The sequence below is a fragment of the Phyllostomus hastatus genome, unplaced genomic scaffold, assembly GCF_019186645.2.
Source record: "Phyllostomus hastatus isolate PE091 unplaced genomic scaffold, TTU_PhHast_1.1 phas_scaffold_1066, whole genome shotgun sequence".
Taxonomy (NCBI): Eukaryota; Metazoa; Chordata; class Mammalia; order Chiroptera; family Phyllostomidae; genus Phyllostomus; species Phyllostomus hastatus.
This window is the reverse complement of record NW_025334004.1, coordinates 8,581,296-8,604,308: the sequence shown is the minus strand read 5'-3', so window position 1 is coordinate 8,604,308 and position 23,013 is coordinate 8,581,296. Positions and strand designations below refer to the sequence as shown.

At 38.9% G+C, this 23,013-nt stretch overlaps 2 protein-coding genes across 2 annotated transcripts in view; one reads left to right on the top strand and one right to left on the bottom strand.

Annotated features, from left to right (window-relative positions):
* The window catches only part of LOC123829141 (cytochrome P450 2C21-like), a 45,774-nt gene extending 31,855 nt beyond the window's left edge, over positions 1-13,919 (top strand). The window contains exon 9 of the mRNA XM_045854697.1: positions 13,897-13,919. Within this exon, the coding sequence (XP_045710653.1) occupies positions 13,897-13,904 (8 nt within the window). The 3' untranslated portion in view covers positions 13,905-13,919. The remainder of the gene's footprint in view (positions 1-13,896) is intronic.
* The window catches only part of LOC123829142 (cytochrome P450 2C19-like), a 68,126-nt gene continuing 48,785 nt past the window's right edge, over positions 3,673-23,013 (bottom strand). Inside the window, exons 6-9 of the mRNA XM_045854698.1 lie at positions 20,473-20,614; positions 14,127-14,311; positions 4,763-4,904; positions 3,673-4,021 (exon numbers count right to left, since the gene is read on the bottom strand). Of these exons, the coding sequence (XP_045710654.1) occupies positions 3,840-4,021; positions 4,763-4,904; positions 14,127-14,311; positions 20,473-20,614 (651 nt within the window). The 3' untranslated portion in view covers positions 3,673-3,839. The remainder of the gene's footprint in view (positions 4,022-4,762; positions 4,905-14,126; positions 14,312-20,472; positions 20,615-23,013) is intronic.

The following is a 23,013-nucleotide window of genomic DNA, read 5'->3' as shown; positions in this document are numbered from 1 at the left end:
CAATGGCAGGATTGGAAATAGGGGTGGGAGGTAGGGACTGTTGGAGGGAAAGGCAGAAAACTGTACTTGAACAACAATAAATTTTTTTAAAAAAGGCAATTGCTTACTGCCAAACAATTACAATGTGTTACATATTGTGTGATCTCTAATACATGGAGCTATAAAAACGTCACAATAACACAAATGCTGGAGGCAGGAAAATAAAACTATATTGGGTAAGGATCTCAGAATATTTGGAAAGCAGTATAACATTGTTTTAGGGTGACTGTGATAAATTTATATATATATATATATATATTCCCTCTAGCAACCTCCAAATAAAAAAATGTTTGTATCAGATTTCTATTGTTGCTGCAACAATTACCACAAATATAGCAGATTAAAATTATATAAATTTATTATCTTACAAGTCTGTTTTTTCAGAAATCTAGCATACACCTCATTAGGTTAAAAGGCACACTATTGGCAAGGTTGCATTGGTTTATGCCTTTTCAAGCTTCTAGAGACTGTCCACATTCCTTGGCTTGTGGCCACCTTTTCCATCCACCAATCCAGCAATAAGAAGGAGCAAGTCTTTCTCAAGACACACGTCTGTGGCCATTCTTCTATCTTCTCTGTCTGCCCAGAGTCAGGAAAGCTTCTTGCTTGTACAGATGCAGGTAATTAGGTAAGAGAATCTGGGATAATCTTCCTATTTCAAGACCTCTAACCTTCATCACAAAGGCAAAATCCCTTTTGCTACCTAAGACAACATATGCAAGTTAGAGGGTTAGAGTGTGGACATTTTTAGGGGGCACGTTTTATGCTACCACAGAGTTGCAACTGATAGGCCATCAAATAAGATACAGTGAGAAAGAGAAGAGGGGACAATGAAAAGCTACTCTTTACATTAAATGCCAGCAAAAATACATAAAAGGAATAGTGTTAGAAAATAGCCATTTTGCCACCATTGGAATAATAATTAATTTAGACAGATTCTTTCATAAATTCTGAAATTGATGGAAAATTTCAGTGATACAGGATGTTTACAGCATCTCAAATGCTCTCCTCATGAATTACTGATGTTTTTCTGGACAGAACATTAACCAAAGCAAACATCACCAACAGTCAGGCAAATTTAAATCAAGTGCTTCTTGATCCTCTCTGCTGGCTGCACAACACAATGTACCTGATACTCCCCTCAGAAATGTATGACCAGAATTTAATAATGAGGAAATGATTAGGCAAACACAAATTGAGGGACATTACACAGAACACTAGGTGTGTACTCTGCAAATGATGGCTCCATTCTCCAAGGGGAAATGACATCCTTGCCCTTTGTGTTCCTAAGAGAATCCTGGGCCCAAAATTCATTATTTGACAGTGGCCTTGGCTTATTGGCTTCTACTAGAATTAGAGGCAGAGACACAATATTAGATGATCACATACAGTGAAAATGGCCAAATGAATGGCTGCTTAATCATCCTATCTGTCCACACATGCTATCTTCTTCCTAGAGATGTAAGGAGCCCAATCATCTGTTGACAAGTTGTTTTCTGATAAACTATTAAAAAATAGAATAAGACTGAAATAATCTGGGGGGGGATATACCATCCCCTTTTACCTAGTTATGATAAATAAAATAGAGCTGAAAGGCATTCTTTGACAATGTTGGGACATTTGAGGAAATTTGAATAAGGACTAAATAATAGATAACATAATAAAATAATTATTTTACAATAGTCATATGGTACTATGAGGAGGTCCTCATTCTCAGTGATTCATGCTGAAATCTCTGTGGATGAAGTGTTATGGTTCAATTCAAATAATTCAACAAAATCATTACATATGTAACTACATATAACTATATAATATTATTTGTTACAGTATATATGGTAAATTTATGCAAATGTTTGCATATTTATATTTATGTATATACAGATATGTATATATAAAATATATATAATTAGAGAGAATTCAAGCAAATGTGGGAGAAATTAGCTGGTGTTGACTCTGCTCCAGTGCAACTACTAGCTTTGGAGTCCAGGTGGGGAATATGTGATGATCATGATTCCCTTCTTTCAACCTTCTTCAGGCTTAAGCTTTCCCAGCTAAAAAAAATTGTGGTTCCTAGAGCCCTCTCCAAAATGCTAACAATTTTTTAGCTGTTTCTTAACTAGCCATTTCAAAAAGACTATCATGTATGTCCATTTTGCTCTGGGTAACTAGTACCCCAGGCAGCAGGGAGTCTGAAGAAGGAAGACATCTTCTTTCCCAAGGAACAACTGTTTCAGAGAATCAGCCTCAAGTGATAGGACAATGGATGCAAGGGCTCTTTATACCCTATTAAGTGAAAGTACCTTGATAACTAAGATTTTGTTCATATATTATGCATGATGGTAAATAAAAAAACAAAGAGCTATATTAAAATAATAACTGTTATTATCTCTGAGCAGTAAGGTTATCAGTGATTTTATGAAAATGTTAATCTATCCTAAATGCAAATGTCTTTTTTGGAGAAAACAGTTTAGGGAAAAAATATTGACTCGGGCCTTGTGCTTTACTGTTACCCCAGCCAGTCTCCTGAAAGCTAAGGTTCACACCATTGGTCCTGAGCAATAAGTCACTTATATACTTCTCTACATATTAGCCCTTTCAGTGGTGCAAGGATGACTCTGGGGGGACAAGCTTGGATCAGAAAACATTTGAAGTTGAAGCCCTACTTGATACCCACTTTTCTCCTCCTACCAACTCCAGCAATTCCTCTGAATAGGGTAAAGGTGTATGTTCTTTGAGTTTTTATTATTCAAACCTCATTTGACTAACACATAAAACTATTTTGTTTTAGAAAGCTCCCGAAAATGGTTCAAAAAATGAGTTGAGACAGGTATTGTTAAAGAGATGAAAAAAGATTACCAAAAACTATCCTATTTTATTGTTAACTTCTCCTCCAATCTCCAGGTTTTCATCCTCTTCCACTCTCTGCAACTGCAGATTCATGACTGAGAAACACTGAATTCATGCACTTCCTTCTACTCCTAGATAGCATTTCAACCAAGGAAATGATATCAAATAAAATCCTCCTGATTTTAGTAGGTAGATCCTTAGAAGGGAAAAGTTTGTTGACACATAAGAACACAAGCCAATATACTGTTCTTATGAACCTTGATCTCCATGATTCCCTGATTCCTCCAGTTGTGTTCTACCTACTGTTCTTCTTCTCTCTATCTGATTCTCTCTCTCTCTCTTTCTCTCTCTCTCTCATTCTCTCAAGACATACACCTACAGACCACAGACAAAACCATACAGACACACAAATATCCAAGAGATGTTTGAGTTAGCATTTAATATTAATAGTCTCTCTCTTCATGGGTTCATTTGATCCTTGTTCCAGTAATTATCATACCTATGTGACTGAGAAGAAGCTGAAGTGGGAGAGAAGCAGAATACAAAGAATAACAGAAAGCCCTGGCTGGTGTGGCTAAGTGAGATGAATGTTGTTCTGCAAACCAAAAGGCCATGGGTTCACTTCTTGGTCATGAAACATGCCTGGGTTGCAAGCCAGGTCCCAGGTTGGGAATGTGGGAGAGGCAACCGCTTGAGGTTTCTCTCACACATTGATGTTTCTCTCCCTCTCTTTTTTCCTGTCTTCCCCTGTCTATATAAATAAATAAAGAAGAGCAGATAAATCTGTGCAGTGAAATCAGGAAATTCTCTTTAATGAAGGTTGGATGTGAGAGGGAAGGTCAGAGAAGGCATTCCTGGGAAGGAAGTGAAGTGGGAAGGAAGTGAACAAAGCACCCAGGGGTGTGTGAGTTATAGATGACAGCACAGCAGAAGCCAGAAGTTCTGCTCTTCCTTCACACAGGAAGGAAACAGAGCTGGTAAGGAGGTGGCACAGAAAAAAACCCATTGAAAACTGGGGTAATGTCGATGTCCTCTGGGTCGACCATGGATTTCAAGGTAAATTTTTGTAAAATGGTGGTCAGGAATAAAAACAGCTCAATGCGGGCCAGGCCCTCTCCTGCACACGTCCGTTTTCCTGAAAATAAGACACACACAGAGAATTCCTTGAACACTTATTTTCTGGATGCCAGAAAGAGAATGTGCAATAATTATTTGATTAATGGTTGAATGGGTGAATGGAAGGCAAAATAGCTGGACAAACAGATTGATAAAGGGTGGACATATATCCTATCCACCTAACTTCTTATCCTAACAGGTACTCTTCTTTCAATAAATATTTATTGAGTATCAGCACTATGCCAAGTATTTTATTCAGTTTTTTCACAGTATTAACTTCTCTTTCAAGTTCCCATCAACCTTTTGTAGAAACACACATACTTTAGTTGTACTTTCTGTTTCTACTCTGATATTTCTTGAACTTTCTTCACATTCTTCTCAGCCTCTGTTCTTGCTCTAAGTATATTTACTCTTCATCAATCTCCAACACACCAGGAAGATTCAAGTTCTATACAACACTCTTCTTTTTGTTTGGGATGCATGTACTTCTCTTATGTTTTCAGTACCAAACTCCAATTTCATTTCTGATTTGGAAGAACTGAGTCACCTCTGCAAAGCGCCAGCAATCCAGCCTAATAGTGAGGCTGTACCACGAGGAGGGGAAGTTCATGGGCATTGGGAGTGGGGCTTCTGATCATGGACAAAGAGAAATTCTACCAATCCCAGGGTGAGCGATTCTACCAGTCCCATGGTGAGCATTACACAAGTTCCAACTGATCCCCAAAACATATCCTGTCCAAAGAAAATAAACTTTTATTACCTGCTGAGAAAGGCATGAAGTAGTCACTCTTCTTAAAGTTGCCTCTCTCATCCAGGAAGTGGCTGGGGTCAAACTTCTCTGGGTTAGGGAATTCTTTGTCATCATGCATTACGGAAGTCAAAGATGCTACTATGGTTGTGCCCTGGAAAGAAGGGAAGATTAACTGAGTTATGAAAAAGTCATGGAGCTAGAAGAAAGGTTGCAAGTCAGTTAGTGCAAAATTAGGATCTGTGGGTGAGGAATTTGAGGTCCAAAGAAGGGCAGTGGCACTTTCAACCGAAGAGAACAAGTAATAGTCTTCACCTGATAACTGTTTACTACTTAGTCCCTCTGGTTCAAAATGCTACTGCCCTTCTTTGGACCTAAGATTCTTCATCTGTAGATCATGAAATTGGAGTAAGCGAGTGGATCAAAAAACTCTGCTGAATTTACACAATGGAAAAGTATGCAGCAAAAAGAAAGGAGCTCCTGCCCTTCATGACAGGGTGAATGGAATTGGAGAGCATTATGCTAAGTGAAGTAACCCAGTTGGTGAAAGACAAATACCATATGATCTCACCTATAAGTGGAACCTAATCAACAAAACAAACAAGCAAGTAAAATATAACCAGAGACACTGAAATAAAGAACAAACTGAGAGTAACCCGAGGGGTGGGGGGAGGGGATAACAGGAGAATGAAAGAGAAGGGTCATCAAGGAACATGTATAAAGGACACATGGATAAATCCAAAGAGGGGTAGGATCGAGGGTGGGAGGAACATGGAGACAACTGTAGTTGGACAACAATAAAAATATATATAGAAAATTAAAAAGTCCATGATGTGATGTTGCTAAAGTAAATTACAAAATCACATTTGAAGAATTGAGTCCATGAGTCCTAGATATCCAACCTCCTGAATTCATTTGGCTTTTCACCATGTTTTGACACTGGTGCATGTCCTCACCTGCTACTTTATTTTATCACTTCAATATTCACCCATATAATACGTGGATTACAGTTTAAAATGGAAGTCTCTGCTGGAGCTTGAAATGCCTAGAGTTATCTGTTTATAAGGCATTTTAAAATAGACATCTGACCTAATTTTAAAAATCTCTTCTCTTCAAATGTTAGGAACTCCTTTCTTTCTGCTGTATAGTATGCCATCATGTAAGTGTACCACAGGTTTTTGATCCATTCATTTACTGATGTGCACTTAGGTGCTTCCAACACTTGGCTAATATAAGTCGTGCTGCTATGAACATTGGAGTGTAAAGGTTCTTTTGAAGGGGTGTTTCAGGGTTCCTAGGATATAATCTCAGCAGTGGAATTGCCAGGTCAAAAGGCAGTTCCATTTTCACTTTTCTGAGGAAATTCCATATGGTTTTCCACAGTAGCTGCACTAGTCTCCATTACCAGCAACAGTGTGCTAGGATTTCCTTTTCTTCACATCCTCTCCAACACTTGTTTGTTGATTTGGTTATAATGGCCATTCTGACTGGTGTGAAGTGGTATCTCCTTGTGGTTTTAATTTACATCTCTGTGATGTCTCTGGGCCCTCTGTATGTCCTCCTTGGAGAAGTGTCTGTTCAGTTCCTCTGCCTATTTTTTTAAAGATTTTATTTATTTATTTTTTAGAGAGGGAAGGGAGGGAGAAAGAGAGAGAGAAAAACATCAATGTATGGTTGCTGGGGGACGTGGCCTGCAACCCAGGCATGTGCCCTGACTGGGAATCGAACCTGCAACACTTTGGTTTGCAGCCAGCACTCAATCCACTGAGCCATGCCAGCCAGGGCCCCATTTTTTAATTTCATTGTTTTCTAGAGTGGAGTCATATGGGTTCTATACATATTTTGGGGATCAAACCCTTGTCTGAAGTATCATTTCTGAATATATTTTCCCATATAGTTGGTTCCCTTTTCGTTTTGCTGATGTTTTCTTTAGCCATGCAGAAGATTTTTCCTTTGATGAAGTCCCATTTTTATTCTTTCTTTTATGTCCCTTGCTGTGGGATTGAAACATTTGAAATAAACAACCTAACCCTACATCTACAAGATCTGGAAAAACAAGAACAAACAAAGCCCAGAGCAAGTAGAAGCAAGGAAATAAGCAAGATCAGAGCAGAATTAAATGACATAGAGTCTAAAAGAACAATTTTAAGGATCAATAAACCCAGGAGCTGATTCTTTGAAAAGATCAACAAAATCAACAAGCCTTTAAGCAGACTCATCAAGAAAAAGAGAAAGGACACAAATAAATAAAATCATAAATGAAAGAGGAGAGATTACAACTGATACCACAGAAATACAAAAGATTGTAAAGAAATTACTGTGAACAACTATATGCCAAAAGACTTGAAAACCTGGGTGAAATGGACAAATTTCTGAAAAAAGTACAATATTCCAATACTGAATGAAGAAGAGAAAAAAGCCTGAACATACTGATAACAGCTGGTGAAGTCAAACAGTAATAAAAAAACTCACAGCACACAAAAGCCCTGGACTGGACGGTTTCACAGGAGAACTTTACAAAACATTTAAGGAAGAGCTAACCCCTTTCTTCACAGACTATTTGAAAAAATTCCAAGCAGAAGAAAGGCTCTCAAACTCTATTTATGGAGCCAGCATCATCCTAAGTATATTGTACTGATAATGCTGTGAGAGTTATCCCAATTCTTACTCTTTGCTCCCCTCCACTCAGTACCCTCCTTCTCTCCATTGATACCTCCCACCCCATTAGCTCATGTTCATGGGTTGTGCATGTAAGTTCTTTGGCTTCTTTCTTTCCCATACATTCTTAACATCCTTGTCTATTTTCTTTCTACTAATTATGTTTCTTGATTGCTGCACCATTTTTTCCTTTCTTCCCCTTCCCTGTCCCATCTGACAGCCCTCCAAATTATCCCCATAGCTATGATTATAAATCTGTTCTGGGTGATTGTTTACATGGTTTTAGTTTTTACTTTTTACATTCAGTTGTTGATAGTTGTGAGTTTGTTGTCATTTTAATGTTCATAGATTTGATCTTCCTTTTCTTAAATAAGTCCCTTTAACATTTGATGTAATAATGTTGCAGGTGAATTCCTTTGGCCTTATCTTGTCTGGGAAGCACTTTACCTGCCCTTTGATGCTAAATGATATCTTTGCTGGATAGAGTGATCTTGGTTGTAGGTCTTTGCTTTTTTATCACTTTGAATACCTCTTGCCAGCCCCTTCTTGCCTGCATAGAGAAATCATCAGACAGTCTCATGGAATCTCCTTTGTTGGTAACTCTCTGCTTTACTCTTGCTGCTCTTAAGAGTCTCTCTTTGTCTTTAATCCTTGGCATTTTAATTATGATGAGTCTTAGAGTGGGCCTTTGGGTACAAGTTGTTTGGGACTTCCTGGACTTGTCTGTCTGTTTCCTTCACCAAATTAGGAAAGTTTTCTTTCATTATTGTTTCAAATGACTTCCAATTTCTCACTCTTGCTCTTCTCCTCTGGCCACCCATATGATATGATGTTGGACATCTTGAGGTTTCTTATACTGTCCTCTTTTGGGGATGATTCTTTTTTCTTCTTTTTGTTCTGACTGGTTGTTTATTGCTTCCTTATGTTCCATATCCTTGATTTGATTCTTGACTTCATATACTTTACTGTTGTTTCCCTGTAAAGTGTTCATCATTTCAGTTGGTGTATTCTTCATTTATCACTGGATCTTTATTATGTTTTCGGGGTCCTCACTAAGTTCCTTGATCATCCTTATAACCAGTGTTTTGAATTCTGCATCTGATAGATTGCTTATCTCCATTTTGTTTATCTCTTTTTCTGTAGTTTTAATCTGTTCTTTCTCCTGTGCCATGTTTCTTTGTCTCCTCATTTTGTCAGTCTCCCTCTGTTTGTTTCTATGTATTAGGCAGAGGTGCTTTGACTCATATCTTGGTAATATATGTAATGTAGTAGGTGTCCTGTAAGGTCCAGTGGCACAACTTCCCCTATCACCCAAGCTGGGTATTTGAGGGGTTCCTTTCAGGTAGGCTGAGTAATCCTCTCTTGTATTTGAGCCTTGGTTGCTGTTGGAAGATCAATGAGGGAGACTTACTCAGGCCATTCAGCTGTAGGGATTGGCTGTGACCACTTTCCACTGAACTCTTTTCCTCTGTTGAGGGTCAGCTGTGCAGGGGAATGGTGACGGTGCTCCTTTGTGGTCTGTTGATGTCCATTGGGTGAGCTGGCCATGTGGTTTCCCAGGCGGTAGAGGCTAAAGTCATCCCCTACCTGTGTCTTGTTCAGGGCTGCCCTTCCTGAGCTATAAAGCATCTGAGATGTCTGCTACCTGTGTTGGACATGGAGATTCCCAGGTAAAGCCAAGCTGTGAATCTAGACTGGCTGCTGCTAATGCCTACCCTGGAGCTCTGTGAAGCCAGCTATTCCTTATATGATAGCATTTAGGAAGTGTGCAGTATGAGCCAAGACCAGCCAGTCACATGGAAAAGCAGCTTGGGTGGGCTTGCAAATTGTGTAGGGAGGAGTCTCTGGGGATCTCCAAGGCAGGTCAAACAGTGTTACCCAGAATGATGGAGTCTCAGATATGGCAGCATCCTGCCAGCTGCATGGCACTGTGGCAAGAGGGCTCAGAAAAGGAACCATGGTGTTTCCTCACATTGATGCCAGACACTTCACACTCTCCCAGTATGCCCCTAGTGCCCTTCAAGCTGCCACCCTAGTGCTGAAACTCAGAGGAATGAGAATGAGTACGCAAGTTCGTATGTGGGGTTTTTTAAGAGGAACTTCTTGGAGCTCCAGAAACTTTTTCCACTGCCTCTATCCCTCCCTTATTTTTGCAGCCAGAAGTGTGGGGACTTATATTCCTGACAGTGTAGCCCTAGGTTGGAGGCCTGGTGTGGGGCTGGGTTGGCTCACTCCTGAGATGCCCCTCTCAAATTTATATCCACCACTTGTGGGTAAGAGACCAGCCCATTCTGTGTCTTTTCCCCTCTTAGCAGTCTTAGTGAATGCAGTTTATTTAATTCTGTAGTTGTCAGACTCCATTCAACTTGATTTAAGATGGTTCTGAGTAATGGTTGTTCTATATTTTAGTTGTAATTTTGATGTGGTTGTGCTAAGAGGTGAGCTATGTCTATCTATGCCACCATCTTGACCAGAAATCCCTATACATGTAGGTTGTTACATTTAAAAAAATTTATTCAAAGTTGGGGGAAAATTTCATCTTCTACATTTATCATGTAATAGTTCTATAACTCTAGTTTGAAAATTACTACCTTCTGTGTATACGTGTGTGTGTGTGTGTGTGTGTGTGTGTGTGTGTGTATTTTCAATCCTCACATCAGGAAATTTTTACATTATTTTTAGAGAAAGAGGAAGGGGAGGTGAGAGATAAAGAGAGAGAGAGAGAGAGAGAGGGAGACAGAGATATTGATGTAAGGGAGAAACATTGATTGGCTGTTCCCATATATGCCCTGAATGGGGATGAATCTGCAACCCAAGGATATGCCTTGACTAAGAACTGAACCCACAACCTCATGGTGTACAGGACAATGCTTCAACCAACTGAGCCACCCAGCCAGGGCTGCCCTGCATATTTTTCAAGAAATAATAAATGAAATATTTCTTTTTTTAAGATTTTATTTATTTATTTTTAGAGAGGAAAGGGAGGGAGAAAGAGAGAGAGAGAAACATCAGTGTGAGGTTGCTGGGGGCTGTGGTCTGCAACCCAGGCATGTACCCTGACTGGGAATTGAACCTGCGACACTTTGGTTCGCAGCCCATGCTCAATCCACTGAGCTACACTGGCCAAGGCTTGAAATATTTCTTTAAGATACAAAAAACACAGAGTTCCAGCCAAGATGGAGGCATAGGTAGAAACTCTTCACTTCCTTGCACAACCAAAAGGAGGATAACAACCAATCTAAAAACAATAAACAACCAGAAGTGCTATAAAATCAAATTGCATAGAACTCCAACAATGAAGGAATTAAAGAAACATTCAACCAGACCAGTAGGAGGGAGACAGGCAGCTGGGCAGGTAGAGAATACCCACGCCAAGGCTATGGACTGCGCAGGCAAGGCTGGCTGAAAGGTCCTGAAGCAAGGCAGCAGACTGTGTGAGTTAGGCAGGACTTGCTGAATGGTAAATTAAGACTCAAAGGTAGCTGTAAACTCCAGTGGGGGTTGCCACACTGGGAAAAACTCCCAGTCTCACATGAGAGTTCATTGGGAAGTGGGGGTAGAGCCGAGCAAGAGAGCCACATTTTTCCTTCTAACCCCTCCCCTACAGACAAGACAGCACAACAATGCAAAGAGGGTTGCCCTGCCCTGGAGAATATCTAAGGCCCCACCCTCTCATAACATATCAGGTGTGCTGAGACAAAGAAATGTGGCTCAAATGAAAGAACAGTTCAAAACTCCAGAAAAACAGCAGAGCAATAAGGAGATAGCCAACCTCTCTGATGCAGAATTCAAAACACTGTTAATCAAGATGCTCAGAGAATTGATTGACCTCAGTCCCAAAATGAAGGAACAAATGAAAGCTACCCAAAGTGAAATAAAGGAAAATATCAGGGAATCAACAGTGATGTGAAAGAAACTGGGACTCAAGTCAATGATCTGGAACAAAAGGAAGAAAGAAACATTCAATCAGAACAGAATGAAGAAACAATTTGAAAAGATGAGGAGAGGCTTAGGAACATCTGGGACAACTTTAAATGTTCCAATATGTGAATCACAGGGGTGCCAGAAGGAAATGAACAAGAGCAAGAAGTTGAACACTTATTTGAACAAATAATTAAGGGAAATTTCCCCAATCTCACAAAGGAAATAGATTTCCAGAAAGTCCTGGAAGCCCAGGGAGTCCCAAAGAAATTGGACCCAAGGAAGCACACACCAAGACACAACATCATTAAATTACCCGAAATTAAAGATAAAAGAGAATCTTAAAAACAGCAAGAGAAAAGGAGACAGTTCCCTACAAAGGAGTTCCCATAAGACTTTCAGCTCATTTCTCAAAAGAAACCTTACAGGCAAGAAGGGGCTGGAAAGAAGCATTTGAAGTCATGAAAGGCAAGGACCTACATCCAAGATTACTCTATTCAGCAAAGCTATCATTTACAATGGATGCACAGATGATATGTTCATAGAAAAGGTAAAGTTAAAGGAGGTCATCATCACCAGCCCTTATTACATGATGTGTTAAAGGGACTTATCGAAGAAATTGAAGAAGATCAAAAACCATGAACAGTCAAATGACAACAAACTCACAACTATCAACAACTGAACCTAAAAAAGAGAAGAACAACCAAACAAAAACTGAGAAAACAACTAGAACAGGAACAGAATTAGAGAAATGAACATCACATGGAGGGTTTTCAGTAGAGAAGGGGAAAAAAAGAATATGGTGGGAACTGTACAGGGAGTAAGAATCGTAATTGCGTAGGCATAAAATAGATGAGGAGAGGTTAAGAATGGTATAGGAAACAGAGAATTCAAAGAACTTATATGTACAACCCATGGACATGAACTAAGGTAGTGGAATGCTGGAGGGTTGGGGGGTACAGGGTGGAGGAGGGGTAAACAGGGGGAAATGGGAAAACTGTAATAGTGTAATGAATAAAACATACTTAAAAATAAAAAATAAGATAAAAAATTACAAAAGTCAGTATGTTTTGATCAAGTGTTGCTCAAATAATTGGATATTCATAAAGAGATAAAGAAAGCATGACAAGCGCTACACAACATAAGTACAATTTTACCTTAATGTATCAAATAATCAAAATGTAAGTACTACTACTATAAAGTTGTAGAAATAGATAATGGTAAATACTTAAGACCCTTTCTCCAAAATATTCTTCAGATAGAACAAAAAAAGCACAAATCAATCTCATATCATTACAGAGTGTTCTGCTGATAGTCTTAGACATTGACAAATAGTAAGCCATGCATTTCAAGGACATGGCTAGGTGGCCACAAGAAGAAGACAAGAAGACAATCAAAATAAACCCACATTATAGCACATTTCTCACCACTTTTATGAGGCCAACATTACCTTATATCAAAAATATTACAAGAACATTTTGAAGAGGAAAATCTATAGATCAAAAATGTCTTATCAATATAAATACAGAAGTCCTGAAAAAAAGTATCAAATCAAATACAGTTGAGTATGTATACTTAGAATATGTACATTGAGTGGGGAAAGTGAGGCCAATATCCAACTATTCCAATGGATGTAAAAAATTGATATGGAGGAGGGTGCACTCAGCTTGCACAAAGAGCACACCTCAGTTACTCAGCTTGGGTGATAAGAGAGGCTGTGCCACTGGCCCCTACAGCACACCTACTGTTTGAAAGTTTCCCCTTTTCTCTACATCCTCACCAGCACTTGTTTGTTGATTTATTAATGATATAAGAACAGTGATTGCAGACACCCCTGTATTGTTCCTGATCTTAAGGGAAATGCTTTTAGCTTTTGCCCATAGAGTATTATGTTGACAGTAGGTTTTTCATATACGGCCTTTATTATGTTGAGGTATCCTTCGTCTCTATCCACTTTGCTGAGGGTTTATATCATAACTATGTGCTGAATTTTATCAAATGTTTTTCCACATTTATTGATGTAATCATGCCTTTCTGACCTTCATTTTGTTTATGTTATGTATCACATTCTTTGGTTTGCACGCATTGTACCATCCTTGCATCCCTGTATAAAACCTATTTGATCAGGGTGTATGATTTTTTGATGTATTGTCAAATCTGGTTTGCTAATGTTTTGTTGAGGATTATACCATGAGCATATAGCATGTCTACTAATTGAAAGAGTCAATGTGCCATGATGTTAAGACTTGCCAAACTAATCTAACATCACAGCAGATTGTTTTGGTAAATTGACAAATAGATGCTAATATTGGTTAGGAAATGTAAATATCTAAGATTAGCCAAACAATGTGAAAGAAGTGGAACAGCCCTGACTGGTGTGCCTCATTGGGTTGAGCATAGTTCCACCAAAAAATGTTCCCTGGTTCGATTCTTGGTCAGGGCACATGCCTGGGTTGCAGATTTGGTCCCTCGGTGAGGGCATGTAAGAGAGCCAATCAACCCATATTCCTCACTCACATCCATGTTTCTCTCCTTCTCTTTCTCCCTCCCTTCCTGCCTCTCTAAAGATGAATAGATTTTTAAAAAGAAGCAGAACAAATTTGGAAGACCTACAGTGCCAGATGTCCAAACCTGTTATAAATGTGTATAATTTAAACTGGAAACCACAGCGTCCATCAAGCAGCTACATGTCTGATTTTTGCACTTCTCTCACCTTTGTTGGTGGAGGACAAAACCCATACTGTGAAAATGGGAACTTCAAGACCACTGAAGTCAGTATAAGAGAAACAAATCTTACCTTGGGGATGAGGTAGTTTCTGAATTTAATGTCACAAGTCACCGCATGGGGCACACTGGGGATGAGGTCAATGTATCTCTGGGTTTCATGCACCACAGCATCCAAGTAGGGCATGTGACTCCTGTCCTGCATGCAGGGGCTCCGGTCTCTGCCAACCACACGGTCAATCTCTTCTCGGACCTTAGCTGTAAGACACAAGCAAAACTGATGCAAAAAGAGAAAAATGCATACCAGAATTACATGATGATCCAAGGAACATGAAGCACTACCAACGTGTCTAGACATTATTACAAACACCAGTCATATGCCCCAAAATACACCTAGACAAAGAGAAATAATTGCTGGAGTAGATGCATGTGACTCTCCTACAAGCTAGGCTTAAGATACATCACCCATACCTATATATCAGCATACGTGATAATATAAACAGAAATGATGAAATGTTACAAAATATACACAGAACATAAGTCAAGAAAACACAGTTCTTGCCCAGAATGTCATGGCTCAGTTGGTTGAGCATCATCCTGCAAAATGAAAGGTTGCAAGTTTGATTCCTGGACAGGGCATATGTTTGGGTTGTGGTCCAGGTCCCTGGTTGGGGAGCAGGCAAGAGGCAGCTGACTGATATTTCTCTCACAAATCCATGTTTCTCCCCCTTGCTTATCTCCTTCTTTCCCCTCTCTCTAAAAACAAATCAGTAAAATCTTTTAAAACAGAAATACAATTGGAGACAACTGTATTTGAACAACAAAATAATTTTTTGAATTCTTTTATTTTATTTTATTGTTGTTCAAGTACAGTTGTCTGCCTTTTCCCCCCATCACTCCCCGCCACCAGTTATCCCCACCTCCCTCCCCTGATTCCACTCCCCCCTTGGTTTTGTCCACGTGTTCTTTATAGTTGTTGCTGAAAACGCTTCATTCTTTTCCCCCCATTATCCCTTCCCATTTCCCCTCTTGTTACTGTTCATTTATTCTTAATGTCAATGTTTCTGGTTATATTTTGCTTGCTTGTTTGTTTTGTAGATTAGGTTCCACTTAAAAGTGAGATCATATGGTATTTGTCTTTCATTGTCTGGCTTATTTCACTTAGCATAGTGCTCTCCAGTTCCATCCATTAAAATAGGACAAATCACATCCTTGCAGAAAAAAAAATAGGAATTCAAATATGAATTTTCTATAAAATAATGTGTGGGTTGAATAATTAAATTATAATGTATGTTTTGTGTGCATGTGTGTTTTGTGTTGTTTATACAATTTGTAATGGTACTCTCTTCATCCTCCAACTTGACAGTGTGACCAATTGAACACTCTACCTATTTCTCCTGAAATGCATTCTCAATTTCAGAACAATGATTCACTCTTTCTATTTCTTACTCACCTATTTTTAGGCTATATCTGATTTCCTGGTATGGAAGGTGAGAATTTACCTCCAACCCCACCTCATGCAAAATACAGACATGCATGCAATTTTCCTTACTACACTCCCCCCAACCAGTTAGGTTACATTTTAACAACATTCTGTCTACATAAACAATCTATAATTTTGTTTCACTTTTGGTACTTTCTTGGACTTAACCAAGATTCTTTTATTCAATTCATAATTTCCTGTATCTCAATTTTAATTATTTCTAACTACTGAGGTCAGTGTTTCTAACTCCTAATAATAATTACAGTATTAAGAAATCTCTGGCCCTGGCTGATGCAGCTCAGTGGATTGAGCGCAGGCCTGTGAACAGAAGAGTGGCCAGTTCAATTCTCAGTTAGGGCACATGCCTGGGTTGTGGGCTAGTTCCCCAGTAGGGGGACAAGCAAGAGGCAACCACACACTGATGTCTCTCTCCCTCTCTTAAAAAAAAAAGAAAAAGAAAAAGAAATCTCCGAACATTGGGGTGCTTAGGTTGTTTTGGATTGGTGTTTCAGGGCTCTTAGGGTGTAATCCCAGCAGTGGAATTGCTGGGTCAAAAGGCAGTCCCATTTTTATTTTTCTGAGGAAATTCCATACTGTTTTCCACAGTACCTACACCAGTCTGCATTCCCACCAACAGTACACTAGGGTTCCCTTTTCTCCACATCTTCTCCAACATTTGTTTGTTGTTTTATTTATGATGGCCATTCTCACTGGTGTGAAGTGGTCTCATTGTGGTTTTAGTTTGCATCTCTCTGATGGCTAGTGATGCTGAGCATCTTTCCATATGTCTCTGGGCCCTCTGTATGGCCCCCTTGAAGAAGTGTCTGTTCAAGTCTTTTGCCCATTTTCTAAAATTTTTATTTATTTATTTTTAGAGAGGGAAGGGAGGCAGATGGAGAGAGAGAAACATCAATGTGCGGTTGCTGGGGGTCATGGCCTGCAACCCAGGCATGTACCCTGACTGGGAATCGAACCTGCAACACTTTGGTTCGCAGCCCGCACTCAATCCACTGAGCTACGCCAGTCAGGGCTCCCATTTTTTAATTGGGTTTTTTATCTTCCTGGAGTGGAGTCCTGTGAGTTCTTTATATATTTTGGAGATCATAGCCAGGTGCTGGAAGCGACCTAAGTGCCCATCAGCAAATGAATGGATCAAAAACTATGGTACCTTCACACAATGGAATTCTATGCAGCAGAGAGAAAGAAGGAGCTCCTCCCCTTTGCAACAGCATGGATGGCACTGGAGAGCATTGTGCTAAGTGAAATCAGCCAGGCAGTGAGGGACAAATACCATATGACCTCACCTTTAACTGCAACATAATCAAGAAAAGAAAAAAGCAAGCAAAATATAACCAGAGACATTGAAATGAAGAACAATCTAACAATAGCCAGAGGGGAGAGGGGAAGGGGCAGTGGGGAGAAGGGTTTTCAGGAACTACTATAAAGGACACATGGGCAAAACCAAGGCTGAAGGTGGAAGCAAGGAAGGGAGGTGGGTTTAGCTGGGCTGGGAGAAGTGGTGGGGAGAAAATGCAATCAACTGTAATTGAACACAATAATTTCTGAAATAAATAAATAAAATGCAGAAAAAGAAATCACTGGTAATCAATCGCTTTTATTCTTCTTGGTATCCCTTCTCACACTTGTGTCATTCCCCTAATCATTTTGAAGTGGATATTTTCCAGGCCTGGTGTCTAACAATCCCCCAATTGACTTCCTTCCCCTTTGAGTCTTCCTGATTCCTGAGCCCATGGCTTCTAACATGATATAAGACATTTGGACAAAAAAGGGAAAAGAGTGAGCAAAGTTTCTGTCAAATGTACAGGTCTGAGAATATACCCTTTAATACATAATTTGACAGCTGCTCTTTAGAATACTGATGGCATTGTGAATGTTTATCCTTACATATGACATGATGCAGCTCTCTGGAAGCTTTTGCGATTTTCTTCTTAATCCTGGTGTTCTGAAATTCAATGATCATGTTTCTTGTATTAGATAGTTTTTTTTTTTTTCACTCATGCTGATCCATGTTTCAAGAGAACTTTCTATCCACATAACAAACTACAGAAGTCTTTCCTCCAGAGCTGTTCATTTTCTGGAGGTTTTTGTTTGTTTGTTTTTTAAACTGGCTGCTGAATTTCAGGAAACAGGATGGAGAAAGAAGTTAAGAGTCTCTTAACTCAAGAAAAAGATTGTTATCTAACCTTTCTTTTCAGCCCTACACCTCACTCTTTCCCTGTCCTTGTCCAATGTCCCTGAGTGGAGGGCCTCTCAGGTTCCATTTCTCCATAGAGTAAACTTCCCTCAATCTGTTGGGCTAAAGCAGTTATTTCATTAAAAAAAGCTGTCAATTTCAGTGTCTTTTGTTATATTTTACTTGTTTGTTTTGTTTTGTTTATTAAATTCCTGTTAAAGGTGAGATTATATGGTATTTGTCTTTCACCACCTGGCTTATTTTGCTTAGCATAATGCTTTCCAGTTTTATGGAGAGGGGAAGGAATTCAGGGGGAAAGGGAAAGGGTTTGCAGGAACAAGTATGAAGGACACCTGGACAATAACAGAGAGGGGGGGAACTGGAGGGAGGTGGGGAGGCCTGTGGGGTGGGGTGGGCTGGGATGGTGGTAAAAGGCAGAAAACTGTACCTGAACAACAATTAAAATTAAAAACAAAAAACTTCAAAAAATCCAAACCAATCTATAGTAATAGAAAAAAAAAAACCCATGGGGTTGTCAGGGGAAGGAGAGCGGTAGGAGGAAGGACTTCCAAGGGTGAGTGGACACTTTTGTGGCTGATTGGTAAGCTTGATTAATGTCAAAATCCATCTAACTATACACTTTAAATACATGTAATACATTGATTGTCAATTATATCAGAGTAAAACCATTTTTAAAAAGCCATCCAAGGGGCCCAGGGCAAGGAGAACTATCTTTTTCAGCTGGTTTATACCTCTACCTTCTTTGACACTTGGTACTTCTAAACACCAAAATGTACAGGGATGTAGGGATACACAAATATCTTTTCCTCATCATGTAACTTCTTCTGACACTGAGGTTATAATTTTATCCTCTCTATCGAGTTCATGATCTCCTCTCAGTATGCTGTCTGTGTTTCAGAAATTTGTTGGGATTTGTTGGCTATTTCCTGACTGCCTCTTATCCAGATTTAAAAGACTAATTCTCATTTGTAATTGATTACAATCATCTTAGTGGGAATTTGACACAGTACAAAATAATTATGTTTCTAAAACACTACGCACAACCATAACTTTTGCAAGGGTATCCAAACTTTTGGTGTCTCTGGGCCACACTAGAAGAAGAAGAGTTGTCTTGGACCACACATTAAATACACAAACACCAATGAAAACTGATGAGCAAAAAGAAGGGTTTTAAGTAAATTTATGACTTTGTGTTAGGCTGCATTCACAGCAATCCTGGGACACGTGCAGCTTGTAGGGTCCCAGTTCAGACAGACCTAAAGGTAAATTTCTGACATACACTGCTTTGTAAAAGATCGAATTATTGACACTTCTTCCAAAATTCTTTTTTTGTTTGTTCCTTTGTTTTCATTCATTTATTTATTTTGAATCATTCTTCTTTTTTTATTTAAATTGTTGTTCAAGCACAGTTTTCTGTCTTTTACTCCCATCCCAGCCCACCTCCCCAGTCCTCCTCACCTCCTCCTCCATTTCTACCCTCCCCCTAGTTTTTGTCCATTTGTCCTTTATACATGTTCTTGTAAACCCTTCCCCCTTTCCCCTGAAATTCCCTCTCCTCTCCCCTCTGGTCACTGTCAGCCTGTCCTCTATTTCAGTGTCTTTGGTTATATTTTGCTTGCTTCTTTGTTTTGTTGTTTAGGTTCCTGTTAAAGGTGAGATCATATGGTATTTGTCTTCCACTGCCTGGTTCATTTCGCTTAGCATAATGCTTTCCAGTTTCATCCATGCTGTTGCAAAGGGTAGGAGCTCCTTCTTTCTTTCTGCTGCATAGAATTGCATTGTGTAAATGTACCATAGTTTTTTGATCCATTTATTTACTGATGGGTATCTAGGTTGCTTCCAACACTTGACTATTGTAAATTGTGCTGCTATGAACATTGGGGTGCGTAGGTTATTTCAGATTGGTGTTTCAGGGTTCTTAGGACATTGTCCTAGCAGTGGAATTGCTGGGTCAAAAATCAGATCTATTTTTCATTTTCTGAGAAAATGCCATACTATTTTCCATAGTGGTTGCACCAGTCTGCAATCCCACCAACAGTGCCTGAGGGTCCCTTTTTCTTCACAATCTCGCCAACACTTGTTGTTTGTTGTTTTGTTTATGATGGCCATTCTCACCAGTATGAAGTGGGATCTCTTTGTGGTTTTAATTTGCATCACTACCTTTCTGGAAACAGACTTCTAAAATAACAAAATTCCTTCATAAAACATCTTAAGCTGGAATAGTAACACATTTCCTGTGAAACTGAATTTTTAGAACACTTTCTATACTGTGTAAATTGCCTCAGGCAGCCTCATTAAATCTCTAAGATTTTTAACTTATGCTTCAGTAAGATTTCCCATTAGAACCCTACATTTTCAGAAAGAGGAGAGATTTCTGCAATGATACACCTGCTGTTCAAAGTGACCCACCTATTTATAATAAAACTAGTATGCAGTGTCAGGTCAATACATGCTGGCTGTACCTGCCACAAATAACCTCCTGTGAAAGCCAGACTCTGCTTTACTGCTTCTGCTACTGCCCACCATGTCTTCACTCCTCTCAGTCATCTGCCTGTATTATAGAAAGATGTCCCATTATTATCTCTTCTTTAAACCTTTAAATTAATCAGGGCAAACAGAAATTTTAGTGATGACTCTTCTCTAAGACAAGCAAGATACAATGCACTAGCGCCACCCCTCCTCCCATTCTGAAATTCACTCCTCCTGCCAAGTCCAGCATACCTAAGACTTCTGGGTGCTTCAGCAGGAGTAGCAGACAGTATCTAATGGTAGTACTTGTTGTCTCTGTTCCAGCTCCAAAAAAATCAGATACAGTGACTGCCAAGTTTTCCAAAGTAAACACCGACTGTGGGTTGTGCTTTTCCTAGGAACAATGTGATTAAATTATTGCACTAATTCACTTGTCAGAGTTACAGTTAATCCAAAACAACTCACATTGATATAAAGTGAAGGCAACATATTAACTGCAAGGTGTAATTTTAGAAAAAAGACTTCTACAGGGTTTGCCAAGAGACTATAAATTATTTGATGCAAACATCATTTTCTACTGCCTTATCCCTCACTTGCCTGAATGTCATCCCATACATTGCCTCATTTGCAGGTGGAATTAGTCATGCCACATAGTTTTAACCACTGAGATATAAGCAGAAGCCTATTGATGTCATTTCTTCTACCTCCTCCTTTCTCCTCATAACAAAGGTGTGAAGGAAATGGTAAATAGCATCCTGGGGTGAGAAGATCCAATCATTAAGTGTGGCCTATCGACTAAGTGTGGGAGAAGAGAAATGCAAACTATTTGACTCTGAAGTTTTGGGGTTTCTGTACATCCCTCCACTGACACATCACAAGACTCCTTTTATGGGAGGTGAATGAACCCTCTATTTGGTAAAGCCATGGTTAAAATGTTTTCTTTTATTTGTAGACAAACACAATCTTAATTGGTAGAAATAGGTAAAGAGGTGAAAGGCCTGTACACTGAAAACTAAAGTCATTGTTAATCAAAATAAATAAATAAATGAAAAACCAGCCCACATATAAATATTAGAAGATTCAACATTGATAAAATGGTAATAGTCCCTGAAGCAATATAAAGGTACAATGAAACCCATCAAAATACCAAATGTGTTTTTGTAGTAATGGAAAAGCCTATCCTCCTAATTCACATGGAACTGCAGAGGAGGTCACAACTTCCCAATTTGAAAATTACTGCAAAGCTACCATAATCAAAGCAATACATTTCTGGCAAAAAAAAAATCAGAAAACAAGACTGATGGAATACAATTAAAATCTTTATATAAACCAACAGACTGTTAGCCTATTTATTTTCAACAGGGTACCAAGGCTATTTAGTTCATAAGAAGATGCTCTTCAACAAATTGTGCTAGAAGAAGTGGATAACCACATGAAAATGGATGAAGTTAGATCTCTGCTTCACTCCAAATGAAAAATAGAACTCAAAATAAATTAAAAAATTAAATATGAGAACAAAACCTATAAAACTCTTTGAAGAAAATGGGAAAATCTTCACAAATTCATCCTTGGAAATCAATTCTTAGATTTGACACCAGAGAAAAAAAAGAAAAAATATTTAAACCAGAATCTATCAAAATAAAAAAGGTTGTGCATCAATAAGGGGACAGTAACCTACAAAGGAGTTTCCATCAGACTCTCAGCTGATTTCTCAAAAGAGACCTTACAGGCAAGAAGGGGCTGAAAAGAAGTATTCCAAATCATGAAAGACAAGGACCTACATCCCAGATTGTTCTATCCAGCAAAGCTTTCATTTAGAATGGAAGGGCAGATAAAGTGCTTCTCAGATAAGGTCAAATTAAAGGAGTTCATCATCAACAAGCCCTTATTTTATGAAATATTAAAGGGACTTATCTAAGAAAAAGAAGATAAAAAGCATGTATAGTAAAATGACAGCAAACTCACAATTATTAACAACCACACCTAAAACAAAAACAAAAACAAAGTAAGCAATCAACTAGAACAGGAACATAACCACAGAAATGGAGATCACATGGAGGGTTAGCAACAGGGGGATGGGAGGAGGAGAGAGGAGAAAAAGGTCCAGAGAATAAGTAGCATAGATGGAAGGTAGAAAATAGACAGGGGGAGGGTAAGAATAATATGGGAAATGTAAAAACTAAAGAACTTATGACACATGGACATGAACTAAAGGGGAGAAATGTGGGTGGGAGAGGGTGTGCAGGGTGGAGGGGAGTGAAGGGGGGAATGGGGCAACTGTAATAACATAATGAATAAAATATATTTTTTAAAAAGGGTTGAGCATCAAAGGATATAATCAAGAATGTTGAGTGACAAGCTACATAATGGGAGAAAATATTTGCCTTTCACATCTGTATAAAGGTTTAATGCCTAAAATATACCAACAACTCTTACAGCTGTACAACAAAGACAAGCAACACAATGTTTAAGAGGCAAAGGACTTGAATGACATTTTTCCAAAGAAGATGGACAAATGGGGAACACCACATGAAAATATGTTCAACATCATTGGTCATCAAGGAAATGCAAATCAAAACCAAAGTTACATATTTATATTGACTAGAATAGCTTTAATAATTGCCAAAAAATAGAAAATAAATATTGGCCACTGTGTGGGAAAATAGGTACCTTGTTCAGACACTGCCAGTGGGAATGTAAATGTTGCAGTCACTGAGGAAAAGTTTGGCTGTTCCTCAAATGTTAGACATAAAATTACCATATGTCCCATTAACTCCTCTCCTAGGAATGTAC